The sequence below is a fragment of the Pteropus medius genome, unplaced genomic scaffold, assembly GCF_902729225.1.
Source record: "Pteropus medius unplaced genomic scaffold, Ma_sr-lr_union100, whole genome shotgun sequence".
Lineage (NCBI taxonomy): Eukaryota > Metazoa > Chordata > Mammalia > Chiroptera > Pteropodidae > Pteropus > Pteropus medius.
The window spans coordinates 445,443-458,955 of NW_024344240.1; the positions used below are offsets into that span (position 1 = coordinate 445,443).

Sequence of the window (13,513 nt, forward strand, 5' to 3'; positions counted from 1 at the left end):
ACAGTTCTTGCCCTCCAAGATCTCACCGCTGAGTTGATAAGATAGAGACATGAAAGGCAAATTGCTTTGGGGTCACATAGCAGAGAGTGTTTAATAAAAGGTGACCCAATAAAGAGCAAAGCTGGCCAAGAGCAGACTCAAGGTCTGCAGCCCTAGTGTGAAGTCAATGAGCCTCTTTGCCACAGTCCACCATGAGGCCAAGTGCAACCTACAGTTATATGAAGATGATGAAGGGAAGCGTGAACACAGCAACTTTAGCAACCTAAACTTCACATTAAAATTCTGACAGGGAGCACACATCTTACCTCTCCTCTGCGAATCTGGATGTTATTTATAATGCGCTTTAAGACACCAACCTGCTGTGTGAGCCGGAGACTGTTTTCTTGTAATTGCTTATTTTCCTTATCCAGGAAAAACACTCTAAGAATGGAATAAACCAGAGGCATAACTAAAAATTTCTTCATCGTTGCTAAAAACTCAAAACTATGCCCCACTTCCCACTAGCTCTGGGTCTTAGCCCCTGTCCAGATTTTAGAACTAACTTTGGCAGATCAATTCGCATGATATTTGAAGACCAAGTAAAAATTAATAAGCTTCTGGCCTGTACACAGTCATTAAATACATACTGAGAGCAGAGACATACTATGCACAAGAGTATGAAAGGCACTAGTTCTAGCCCTTGAGACACTTATGGAAGGATATGATCCTATTTAGGAATGGGACTGTGAAAAGACACTCTGCATCCCTTCAAATACTACAGCTACACAGCCTGCATCTGGTTCTGATCTCTTAGGTCATCCTATACTTTAGTAGTTGCAGCAGCAACGGCAGCAACCATTTACTGAGTACTCACCATGTACTTAGGCACTGTAACCTATCTGCATGGTAAACACCTCAAACTATTAGCTCATTTAATCCTCACAACAACCCCATGAAATAGATATTGCTATGAAGCCTATTTTACAGGTAATGGAACTAAAGCTCAGAGAGTGGAAAGTAAGAAGATAAAACCAGAAAGTTGTAGAGCTGGGATGCCAATTCAGATCTTTCAGACTTCTAAGCCTTAGGTCCTAACCACTATACCAGGCCCACTCTCCAAGTCCATGGTTTATATGGGACACGTGACAGTATGATAGGTTTGGTCAGAGATTTATGTTTGGGTTCTGGTTCTGCCACTTACTAGCTGTGTGATCCTTGTCAGATTACTAAATCTGAACCTTAGTTCTTCATCTGTAAAATGAGGAAACATCCTGTAGAAAAAACTTACTCTAAAGAAAACGTCCAAGTCTAATCCAGGTGACCAGAGTATGACTTCAGGAGGGCAAGATGGGGACATTGTGAAGGTTAAGGCAAGGGAAATGAGTCAATCGTGTTGGGATGTCAGAAGCAATGACATAGTTTGAGAAGGGCAATGGATTACATAGAATATATAAAAGGGTTGCCACATAGTAAAAGATAATAGACTCTCCAGGCCTGCTTGAGGGAACGTGTACCCAAAGCAGTGGAAAGGAGAGTTCAAGTCTACACTGCTGTGGGGTCTGGAGCCTGGCTGCTGAGGTTCGCTGCTGCTCTGCCACTGACTAGGCTGCCTGAGTTCCCTAACCAATCTGGACCTTCGCTTCACACCCATAAAATAAGGCTGTAATAGTATCTCCTCCCTGGGATTGGTGTGAAGATTAAATATATATATATATATATATATAAATTGTATTAATTATATAATTAATTATATATGTAAAGAGAGCTTAGAACAGTGCCTAGTATATAGTAAATGCTCAAAAATAATGTAAATCATAATAGGTATTATTGATGATACTATCTGTTAAGATCAACCCACTCTCTTTGCTCTAATTCTGTGTTCCAAGAAAACTTTTGATTGTAATTAAAGTTTCTTATAGAGGAGAGAATGCTTGGACTGGCTGACATGTTAATTTTTTTTTTTGCTCAGTATATTTCTCATTACAAATGAATACATTGGTATCCTGTGGGTTTGTTAATTTAACTCACTAGTATGATCCTGATTCTCTTGGTCTACCTTGGTTCCACATGTATCAGAGGATAAAAACAAGTTTTAACACACACAAAGTGATAGGCCAGAATGAGCACAGCCGGGTCCTCAAGGAGACAATGCCGCTGTGAAAGAGCCTACTTGGATGGCCAGCCTGCCTTCTCCATAATTTTTTTCTCTTTAATTTCATAACTCCTGCCACTTGTATGAACTACTGAAAACAGCAGATGGCAGAGCAAGAGTTTTAAGACAGGCTGCAAACTCGAAGGATAGTTTCTTGAACCATCTTTTTGTTGAAGAAGAAACTTCCTTATTTGGAGTTCACTGGCAATTCTGGCAGGATCACACCTACCTGTGCTGGACTGAAGATATCATGCATTTGTTGTCATGGATTAATTCTTCTTGCTCTGTGACCTGCTCCAGAAGTTTCCTTTTTTCTTGGAGCAGGATATCATTTTGGGTAATGACCTGGTCCTGCAGTGCCTTCTCCTAGGGATAAAAATAATTTAAAAAGCCCCCTATTTACCACAGCAGGAGAAATGATAAATTTTAAGAGCATCAGCGTGTTTAAAACTCTGATAACAAATTTTCCTTATTTACTTTTTCTCTCCTGTCTTCTAGGTTGTTTTCACCTGTTTGCTGAAATTGTCAGCTAGACTGTTCTATATATTTTGGTTATTTATGTCATGTATTTTGTTTGGATATTTATTTATTCTTTAGGGTTAACATTTAAAAATACCTGAGTGCTCAACTTCTAATAAGATCCCAATGATCTCATCTGTATTCTAACTCCACAAGTCTTAACTCACTACCAAATACAGCTGAATTCTCTGAAGCTCCAGACTGAAAAAATTTTGCATATAATATGTTACCATCTGCTTTGTAGTTATATAGTCATTTTTAAGGCAAAGAAAGGAAGATGGGGAATTCAGCCACCTCACTTGGCAACTGGTGTCAGGATCTCAGTTGGCTTAGCAAGTCAAGCATGTCAGCCAGATACTGAGAACATTCTTGTATTGATGATAATAAAATGATTTCTAGCTGGACACCATGTTTCATTTTCTACCAATGATTTCCTCTGAAAGCGATAGCTAGAGAAGTTACAGCTAAAATGATGGAGTGTATTTTGTGAAAAAACACTAACATTCTTATATTGACTCAGTAGATATTAGTAAATATCATGGTTGTTGAGGAGTTTAGAAGCCCAAAAGTGTAGAGCAGGCAAGTGCTTTCACCTCTTTGTATTTGTTCCTCACCTGCCAATGGTGGGAGTAAGTAGGGGTGGGAGAAGGTTAACGACTTCTGGCAGAGGGGCGAATCAAAGATTAAGAGGGACGACTTCTTCCTTCCTTCCTTCCTTCCTTCCTTCCTTCCTTCCTTCCTTTAAAGTAATATACTAATATAGAGCATTCAGAAAAGATTTTCCATATACGTGGAATCTTAAAACAACAACAACAAAAAAACCAGACTCATAGATACAAAGAACAGATTGGTGGTTGCCAGAGGCAAGGGGTGGGGGATGGGCAAAGTAGGTCAAAGGTACATAGGTTCAGTTATAAAATAAAGAAGTCATGGGGATGTAACATATAGTATGGTGACTACAGTTAATACTATATTTTATATTTGAAAGTTGTTAAGAGAGAAGATCTTAAAAGTTCTCATGAAGAGAAAAAAATTTGTAATAATGTATGGTGTTGGATGTTAACTAGACTTATTGTGGGGACCATTTTGCAATATATACAAATATAGAATCGTTATATTGTACACCTGAAATTAATATAATGTTATATGTCAGTTATATCTCAAAAAAAGAAAAGATTGTCTATCAAAGAGTTATAAGGAAGATTACATTATGTTATGAAACAAACCATCCCAGATTTTAAAGTTATTCATCTAGGACCCTTCAACATTAAACGGAAGTCTCCTATTTATGGTAAGGATTGAGGCGAGAAAAAGCAATCCCACAAAAAATACTCTATGCAGTTGTAATTGGGTTAGAAAGGAGACTGAATGGGACAACCTACTGACACCCTGTCTTTTGGAAACATATTTCTTTGAACCAAAAAATCAGGACACCTGCTCTAATAATAGGATAATATACTTGGGGAAATCTGGTTTGGAAGGTCACACCTAACAACAGTCAGAGGACTCAACTGGTTCACTATATATAGAGAAGGCTGAAGAATGAAGCCAAAAAAAGTGGCATTATTTTCTGGACACTTGGTGCTTAGAAAGTGAGCCCAGCCATTTTATGCTCAGGGCTTTGATCCATTGGACCTAAAATAAGTAACATCTGGACCACCAGGTTTGTAATACTGTGGCATTAAAAGATATTATGTGGATGGGTCTTCTCTAGGCTAAGTATTTCCAATTCTTGTAACAATTTCTCTTGTGCTGTACCCACCAATTAACATGCTTCTAAGAAATTTTACATTAAAAAGAAGTAACAGCTACGAAAATTTATATGTGCCATGTATCACTTTAGGCATTTCATGTTTTAATCCTCACAAAAGCTTGGTGAGGTAGGGATTTATTTCCCTTATTTCATGGATGAGAAAAACGATACACAGGGATCTATGCAAGGTCACAGAACTATTAAGTGGCAGGGCTAGACTTTGCATCCACGTCTATCTAAGACCAAAGCCCACAGCACACTTGGAGAAAAAGGTCCAATTACTCTTTCTTAGCCTCGGCTTATTTGCTATCACCAGTATCTCTTAATGGAGACCTGTGGTCCTTTGGGCAGATGTATTCACTGTGTAGGGCTTCCATAGTGAATTATCACAATTCAGTAGGATTAAAACAACAGGAATCTATTTTCTCACAGTTCTGAAGGCTAGAAATCTAAAATCAGAATTTTGGCAGGATTGTTCATTCTGGAGGCTCTGAGGGAGACTCTGTTCTATGCCTGTCTCCTAGCTGGTGGCTGCTAGCAGTCCTTGGTGTTCCTTGGCTTGTGCCTTCATCACTCCAGTCTCTGCCACCACCATCACATGACCTTCTTCCCCTGTGACTGTCTCTGTGTGTGTGTCTTCTCCTCTTCTTATAAGGACACTAGTCATATTGAATTTGGGGTTCACTAAATTATATGTAGTCTAGGGACTCTTTCTTTTTTCTTTCAAAAAGATTTTTATTAAAATATAGCTTACATACAATATTGTATTAGTTTCAGGTGTACACCATAGTTATTCAACATTTATGTACCTAAAGAAATGATCACTGTAAGTCTAGTAACCATCTGACACCATATAATGTTATTATAATGTTATTGACTACATTCTCTATGCTGTACATTACATCCACATGACTTATTTATTTTATAACTGAAAATTTGAACCTCTTATTCTCTTCACCTTCCCCCGACTTTTAAAAAATTTTTTCAGTTACAGTTGATATTCAATATTATTTTATATTAGTTTCAGGTGCACAGCATAGTGGTTAGACATTTATGGAATTTATGAAGTGATCCCCCTGACTAGTCTAGTACTCACCTGGCACTACATTTTGTAGCCTCAGGCAGCGGTCTCTAACCTTTTTGGCATCAGGGACCGATGTTCCTATGAGAATCTAATGTCTGATGATCTGAGGTGGAGCTAAAGTAGTGACGTGAGCACTGGGGAGCGGCTGCAAGTACAGATGAAGCTCGCTTGCTCACCCACTGCTCACCTCCTGCTGTGTGGCCCAGTTCCTAACAGGCCACAGACTGGTATCGGTCTGTGGCCTGGAGGTTGGGGACCCCTGGTCTAGGGATTCTTAATCTGGAGTCCCATACTAGCCCATGGAATAACTGAAATTACATAAATTGTTTTGGTATCCATGGCACAGAGTGAAAGTACAATAAAAATTTCTTGGGTGTAGAAATGAGCACTTTAGGAGTGAGGACAGTTTTTTCAAAATTCTGAGTTAGGCTAGGAATCTCAAGAAGGGAAAACATTACCAGCCAAGTCAGTTGCTCTCCATTTTGAATTTATGTAGTTTAATGATCTTGAGAACATTCTGCTTTGGATTCCACTCATCTGTCCCATGTCCTCCCTATTCACATACCAATAAGGCACAAGGACAATAAGACAAACATCGAGAAACCATGGATATTTAGAAATAAGCATGAAGTACTAATTGAGAATTGATAAAGGGGTAGAGATCACCTATTTTTACTGCCATTTAAAACTGACAGAAATTTGAGGCAAAATGAGGATTGTAGAACAAGGGTCCCCACTGTACCAGTCCATGGCCTGTTAGGAACAGGGCCACACAGCAGGAGGTGAGCGGTAGGAGAGCAGCGAAGCTTCATCTGTGTTTGCAGCCACTCCCCAGCCCTAGCCTTACTGCCTCAGCTCCACCTCAGATCATCAGGCATTAGATTCTCATAGGAGCACCGGTCCCTGGTGCCAAAAGTTTACAGACCACTGCTATAAAAAGTAGGAATGAGTTACTGAGGGTGTTCTGGAAGTCTGCTGAAGGATGTTTAGGAAAAGATATTTTCATTTGAAGGCAAGACACTAATCATAAGCTGGCAGTGCAGAATATTTTCAGTGTCCAATTTGGTTTAGCATCACTATGAATCTTACATCCTTTTTGGCAGGGCTTAAACAATGACTCACATGGAAAGAGGTGAAAAGAAATGAAAACATGGGCCATAAAGAGGCCATAGATAAATTAATAAATGAGTGGGCTTTCTCTAAATGACCAACCACCAGCATTATCAGTAAGCTTTTCACCTTTTTTCCCCCTCACCTTTGCCACTTCTTGTTGCAGTAATCCAGCTTCGTTTTCAAGTTGTTTAATTCTCTTATCTCGTAGCTCTACTTCATGAACTAAATGATCCTTGACTCTTCGAAGCTTGGCTTTGTAATGATAATGTTTCTCATTATAGTTTCTATAAAAGTAAATTTAAATACAGGTACACTTGAATGCAGTGAAATTTATTTTGCCTCCTCAATATGCACCTTTCTTGGGTTCCTCCTTCTTGCTTTGTCAAGGCCTGGCACCTTGCTTGTCCTGCCTCACATCTGCAGGGGAATGGACCAAGGATAACCTCCTAGAGAATACCAGCTTTACTCTTCCCCATAGACTCAAGTCTCTGGCTTATCTTGGTCTTGAGCTGATGGCTATGGCATAGCTTTAGTAACCAAGTTTAATTTAAGAAACTCCTTGACTGATCCCCAACATCTAAATTCTGAATCTTGTTCCACTGATTCAGTAATTAATTTAAAATTTTCTAGTTTCTTGGCTATACCCTGGTCAGTGATATACTTTGTCTATTTTTCAGATAACTTGGTCTGCTCTCAGTCTTTGCCTTGAGTGTGGACTTCTAAATGCCAATTCTACAATGGTCTCTGCTCAAGACTCTTACTCTCATTCTGACATAAATCTGACTTACCACCAATAAGCACATGAAAAGATATTTAACATTATTATCTATTAAGGAAATGCAAATGAAAACTACGACGAGATGCAACTTTACATCCACTAGAATGGCTAAAATCAAAAATAAAGATAACAATAAGTGCTGACAAGGTCGTGGAGAAATTGGAACTCTCATATACTGCTGGTAGGAATGGTGCAGCCTCTTTGGAAAAAGCCTGGCAGTTCCTCAAAAGGTTAAACATAGACCCATATGACCCAGCAATTCCACTCCTAAGAATACACTCAAGAGAAATAAAAACATATGTCCACACAAAAAATTGTACATGAATGTTCATAGTAGCGCTATTCGCAATAGCCAAAAGGTAGAAACATCCCAAATTTCTATCAGCTGATGAATAGATATACAAAATGTGGTATATATATACAAATGAAATTTTGACACATGCTAAATTACAGAAAATTTGGAAAAAAGATCCAACTCTCAATATGATCAGTGTTATAATATTGTATTTCCTTCTAGTCTTTTTATAAGCATCTTTTGTTTAAAACTTGATTATATTACAATATTTTATACTTTTGTTGATTATATCATAATTGTTTCCCTATGCTGTTATCTAGTCTTCACAGCCACCATCTTCTAGAGTTGTAATATGTTCCATCAAATAAATGTATTATACTTGACCTAACTAGCTCCTATCGCTAGATAATCAAGCTTCTGTCTGTATTGTTATAATGGCTTGAAGAATGTGTTGATGCAGTACAGCTGGTGAGGGCTTAGAGCCTTCCCTTGCCATTACTGGCTGGATTTTTGGCACACCTATCCATCTGATCAGAAGTTCTGTTGGTCAACTTGCCCAGAGAACATGTGGACTTTCTAAGTTTATTTTTGGCTTTGTTAACTACTAACACTATGAAGCAGCACAATACTGATGTTCTAAAATTTAGGGACAGCTTTTTTATTATGTTTAAGTAAAACCAGATGGTCTTTCTATTGTTTTTACTTCAAAGAGGCAAGGAATTTGTTCCTCTGGAAGAGTAGTTGGGAAAACATGGAAAAAATAAGCATTGTCTGTAAAGGTCAGCTCTGGGATCAGGGGAGTGAAAATGAAAATGAACCTAGAGTTTTGACTGTTCCTTCCATTTTCTTTCCTAAAGCTGTAGTTTTCAATCTTGCATGCACATCAGAATCACATGGGTAAGCTTTTGGCAGAATATTGATTCCCCAAGCCCTATCCCAAAGATTCTGATTTAATTAATCTATATTGGGGCCCAGGCATGTATACCTAGTGTTAGGATATACTGTCCTAAAGGCTGTGGACAAATAACATGGGAAAATATTCTGCCTCACTAGCCATCAAAGAAATTCCAAATAAAATGGCAATTAATTTAAGACTATAAGTGAAAATTAAAAATTATAGCATATTTTGAGAAAAAGAAATCCAGACACAAAAAGTTACATGCAGCATGATTCCACTTAGATGAAATTCTAGGAGAGGCAGAAATCAGAAGAGTGGATGCCAGGGAAGAGGTGAGGGGAACAGGAGATACTGCAAAAATGTAGGAGAGAACTTTAAGGGGTAATGGAAATGTTCTGAATCTTAACTGGAGTAGTAGAAATGTGGGTGTATTCAATTTGTTGAAACTCATCGAATTGTACACTTAAAATCTGTGCATTTATCATATGTAAGTTATGCCTCAATTAAAATAAAGAATATTGGAAAAAATTTCATCAGAGCCCCCTACGCACCCATAGTAGCGCACTATGCTGATGAAGATGCGGTGAAATTACTACTACTCTTATACAATGATGGCAAAAAATTTTGGTAGGATGCTTCTGAATATTTGTCAATACATTTTAAGATCCAGAGTTCCAGCTTTCTGACCAGTAATTCCACTCCTTGGAATTTATTCTACAAAAGTAATTTTTAAAATAAAAAATATATATATATATACCAAATGATTTTCTTTTTGGTGTTATTTTGAATAACAATATCATTCATAGGACCAGTGAATTAGGACTGTGTTGTGAGGGTTGATTCTATCAGGTCTATAACTGCTCTGAGCTCTTCAAAAGTTCTTGCTTGGTACTGACCACTGGTCAAGGAATGAAAGAAATATACTGATTATAACAGTGTTGCTTTGTAACCACAAGGCCAAAGGAATTTCATGACGGCTTGCACCAGCTTGTCAGCATTGTTTACTGACAACAGTGAAGTTGATGATTTGCACTTAATCTCAGTGCAACCCCAAAGGGCTCTGCTCTTAAGGCTGGTTATACAGCAGAAATATACTGACATGACTAGCAGAGAATAAAAAAATCTCAGTTGAGACTCCATTTTTGGATCGCTGGTTATGAGGTATTCAGTGCACAAGTGGGTGGTTCCTGATGGGAGAGAGGAAGTGCATCCAGGCATGGTCCTTATGCTGGGGGCGTGGGAGGGTGGGAGGGGGAGGGCCTCTGTGGCTCCTGCCTAATGGTTCTGGACTGCCTGCTGTGAGACAGTCATGGGCTGTGATGTGTATCCTGACTCTAATTCGTTGCAATACTGAGTCTTTCTCCTGCAGTGAGCTACATATTTGTAAGCATTGTCACTGGGGTTCTGTTAGCTTCTTAAAGCAACTGAACCTTGTTAACTGGCACTGTTAGTGCAAAAGCATATCAACTTTATGAAGTATGTTTTACAAAAATAAGCAAATTCAAAGACAGTAGCAATAAAGCACAAGGCTTATAAGATGATATTAAGAGAAAGAGAATATAAATTTTATCTAAGCTATGATAGTACAATCATAAAACTATGAAACTCTGTTTATTGACAGACAAGGGATTCCGGTTAAGTGTTCTTTCATTCAAAAATGTTCATTGTTTCATTATTTGAAAAATGAATAAAAAATATAACTGCCTAAAAATCAAATGTCATTTTATCTTTGGAGACTGATATTGACCTGACATATGTCAAGTCAATAGTGATATATACATATACGTATACATATACATATACACACATACATACATACATATATTAGATTTAGAGTCAATTCATTTGTCAAGTATGGTGCCATTGATCTAATACTTTGTTCTTTCACCTCCCTTTAATAGGAAGATAAAATGTAGAAACAGCACTGCATAGGTTATCAGATGACTGAGTTCCAGTCTAAGATCTGCAAGCAGCATGAACTGAACCACACATACGCCCTTGACCGTGGCTTCTACATTTCTCAGTGATATGATGATCAAAGGAAGATAATGAATACTAACGACTCTGAACAATACTCTCTGCTATAAAGCAGTAAACAATGGTTTTAAATCATTATCATTAATACCATCAAAATAATAGGTAAGAAACTTCAATCTATAAAGGAATAAAGCAGAAGACTACAGAGGTGACATCAGAGAGGCGGGTCATGGGGGAAAAAAAAACAAAAAATAGATATAATAATAGCTATGTGCCAGGTACTGTTTTTTGTTGTCGTTTGTTTGTTTTTTAGGCGAGGCAACCCTTGGTTGACCTCGCAGATTGCAAGGACCTTGTCAGTTTACAATCCCTTATTTTTTTATTTATTTTTTATGCCTACAGCACCTGGTCTTCCTAGGTAGTCTCCCATCCAAGTACTAACCAGGCCCGACTCTACTTAGCTTCCAAGATCAGACGGGGTCGGGCTTGTTCAGGGTAGCATGGCCATAGACTAAATACTGTTTTAAGTAAGCACTTTACATATATTTATTCATTTAATTCTCACAATTTTATAAGTACTGATATTTTGCCCATTTTAAAGATGAGGGACCTCAGACCAGAGAGGTTACATAACTCACTCAAGGTCACACATCTAGTTTCTAGTAGAATCAGGATTTGTACCTAGGCAGTATGGTTCCAGAGTCTGTACTCTGAACTACTGTGCTACATTCCAGGGAGGAGGAGAGTGGGAGGAATCTGGTGGAATGATGAGTAGGAAATAGAAGTGCAGGAAGCTCAGGAACAGAAATTTTTACTGAGCACCTACTATATACCAGGGACTATGGATAAAAACATGAGTAAGACTGTGGCCCGTGCTCTTGAAAAACCTATAAAATGGTGAGGAAGACAGATAGTGAATCTTGTTATTTCAAAACAAGGTGGCAAGTTCTTTAAAAAGTACAGAGAGGCATGTACAAAGGGCTATAGGGACACAAAGAGTGAGCACCTCACTCAGCCCAGGCTGGTGGTCTGAAGAAAGGCTTTGTAGAGTAGGTAACTCTTAGTCTAAGAATTAAGAATTATGAAATGAAGAATTGAAACGGGGAGAGAGTGGTCCAGGCTGAGGAAAGTAATGAGAGGAAAAAAAGCCTGAAGGCAAGTGAGAAGGGTACATTTAGTAAGAAGTTCCTTTCCAAACAAAGGGAACTTGTTTTTGTTTACCTCACATGGAAATCGAGCTGCTTCAAAATTTTCCCATATTCTTCATGGAGCACTTCATTTTCTTGCTGTAACTTAGATACCTTCTCTGACAATTCCTGGTTGCTCTTGAGATGCTGAAAAAAAATTTTTTTTAAATGAGAACATTCTGAGCTGAATAGAGGTATAATATTGGTGGAATGCAAGTTGACAAAGCCTTTCTGCTGAAAAAGGCTTACAGCGGCTCCAGCTTCTGAAACCATAGTAGCTTCCCGTGATTTCTGCACTTCTAAATTTCCTGAAAGCTAGCAGCTCTTTTCCCTGACTTTTGATCCCCTAGCCTTTCAAAAGTCTGACACTTACTTTGTTATATAAAAAGTCTTCCAGCTTGAAGTACATAAAGTGAAGGCTGTTTTCCTGACCTACTCCTGACTGATAAAGTATTTGGTTCTAGAAGTAGCTCCACTGGACAGATCCTCAAAGATGAGAACCTCAAAGATTGGTTATCTGACCTGGTTACTTAACCAAGTATGATCTTGTCACTAGTACTAGATATCCATGACATAAGAGCTGATTAAATTATAACATAGTTGCCTGTAATGAAGTGCTTTGGGAGACCACATGACAAAGAATGTTAAAGGAGAACTGAGAACACAAGGAGTTTGTGGTGGGCTAGCCACATCTGACCATGTCAATGAGCTTTCAAGGAGAAAACGTCCAACCTGGGCATTTAATTATTGGCACAAGGCATAGTCAGAGACCCAGAGAGCTTCTATGAGTGCCCTATAAGAACTTCTTCTCTCTTCTAGGCAGCAGGTCAAATATCCAAAAACCGAATCTCAAATTTCATCAAGTAAGATGCAGAATTACAGCACAAATTGATTTCATAGCCTTGCCAGATCTCTTATATGGAAAATAATGTTTTGTTTGGGAATGCATGGAAATCTGATAATTGGGAATGAGTACATTTGACAGAATTCCAAAGACTTTGAGCAACCAGGACCTCCAAATTCTACTGAGCCTCTCTTATCTGCATAAATGGTCCTTTCTCTGCTCTCAAGAGATTAACCACACTTGCCTTGGACTCTGTATTAACTTCTCTTGAAGCAGTTTGCTTGCTTGATTGACTGAAATTTGGACTCAACAATGGCCTATGTTAAATGACATTAAGATTCCATACTTTTTTGACATAAAGAAGAATCCAATGTTTTAAGTAAATAAGGAAATTTTGGGTAGATTTATCACAGGCGACCTACTCACCCACCTCATCATCATGACACACACCTCTCAGAAGACACTCTCTTCACTAAAGCTCTACCAAATACACTGGTGAGGGGAGCACCAGATTTCTAGAAATGCTCTATTATAATGCCATAGGTGGTAGGAGGTGTCAACATTAAAATGGATCCCTAATTTTAATGGGGATGATGGTACTACAGAATGTCAGAGGTTGAGTGGCAATATTTAACCTCCAAATAAAAGGTGGGTACTATTACTGTTATTAGACAATAGGGCCAGAAATATAACTAAATGGTTTGACTTGTAGCAGTCTGTGGTTGTGGTTAACTGATCACAGTGATTTTAGGACAAAAATCGATGGGCAACCCATTAAAGTCTTACTTGAGTTATACAAGAAAGACAGGCAGGCAGTTAGGCAAGCAAGGGAGGAAAGGCAAGGGAAGGGAGAGAGGGAGGAAGGGGAAAGAGGGAGAGGGAAGGAAAGAAGGAAAGAAGGAAAGAAGGAAGGAAGGAAGGAAGGAAGGAAGGA

The 13,513-nt window shown here is 38.4% G+C and overlaps 1 protein-coding gene and 1 pseudogene across 11 annotated transcripts in view; both read right to left on the minus strand.

Moving 5' to 3' along the window:
• Positions 1-13,513, minus strand: part of CCDC30 (coiled-coil domain containing 30) — a 97,828-nt gene that overhangs the window by 6,169 nt on the left and 78,146 nt on the right. For 10 of the 11 annotated variants that reach the window (XM_039868817.1, XM_039868815.1, XM_039868818.1 and 7 more), the window contains 4 exons: positions 11,770-11,882; positions 6,743-6,884; positions 2,361-2,497; positions 306-420 (listed from right to left, as the gene is read on the minus strand). In XM_039868817.1, the coding sequence (XP_039724751.1) occupies positions 306-420; positions 2,361-2,497; positions 6,743-6,884; positions 11,770-11,882 (507 nt within the window). The remainder of the gene's footprint in view (positions 1-305; positions 421-2,360; positions 2,498-6,742; positions 6,885-11,769; positions 11,883-13,513) is intronic. The other variant, XM_039868819.1, reaches the window with a different exon arrangement.
• On the minus strand, positions 10,942-11,060 carry LOC120607491 (uncharacterized; annotated as a pseudogene).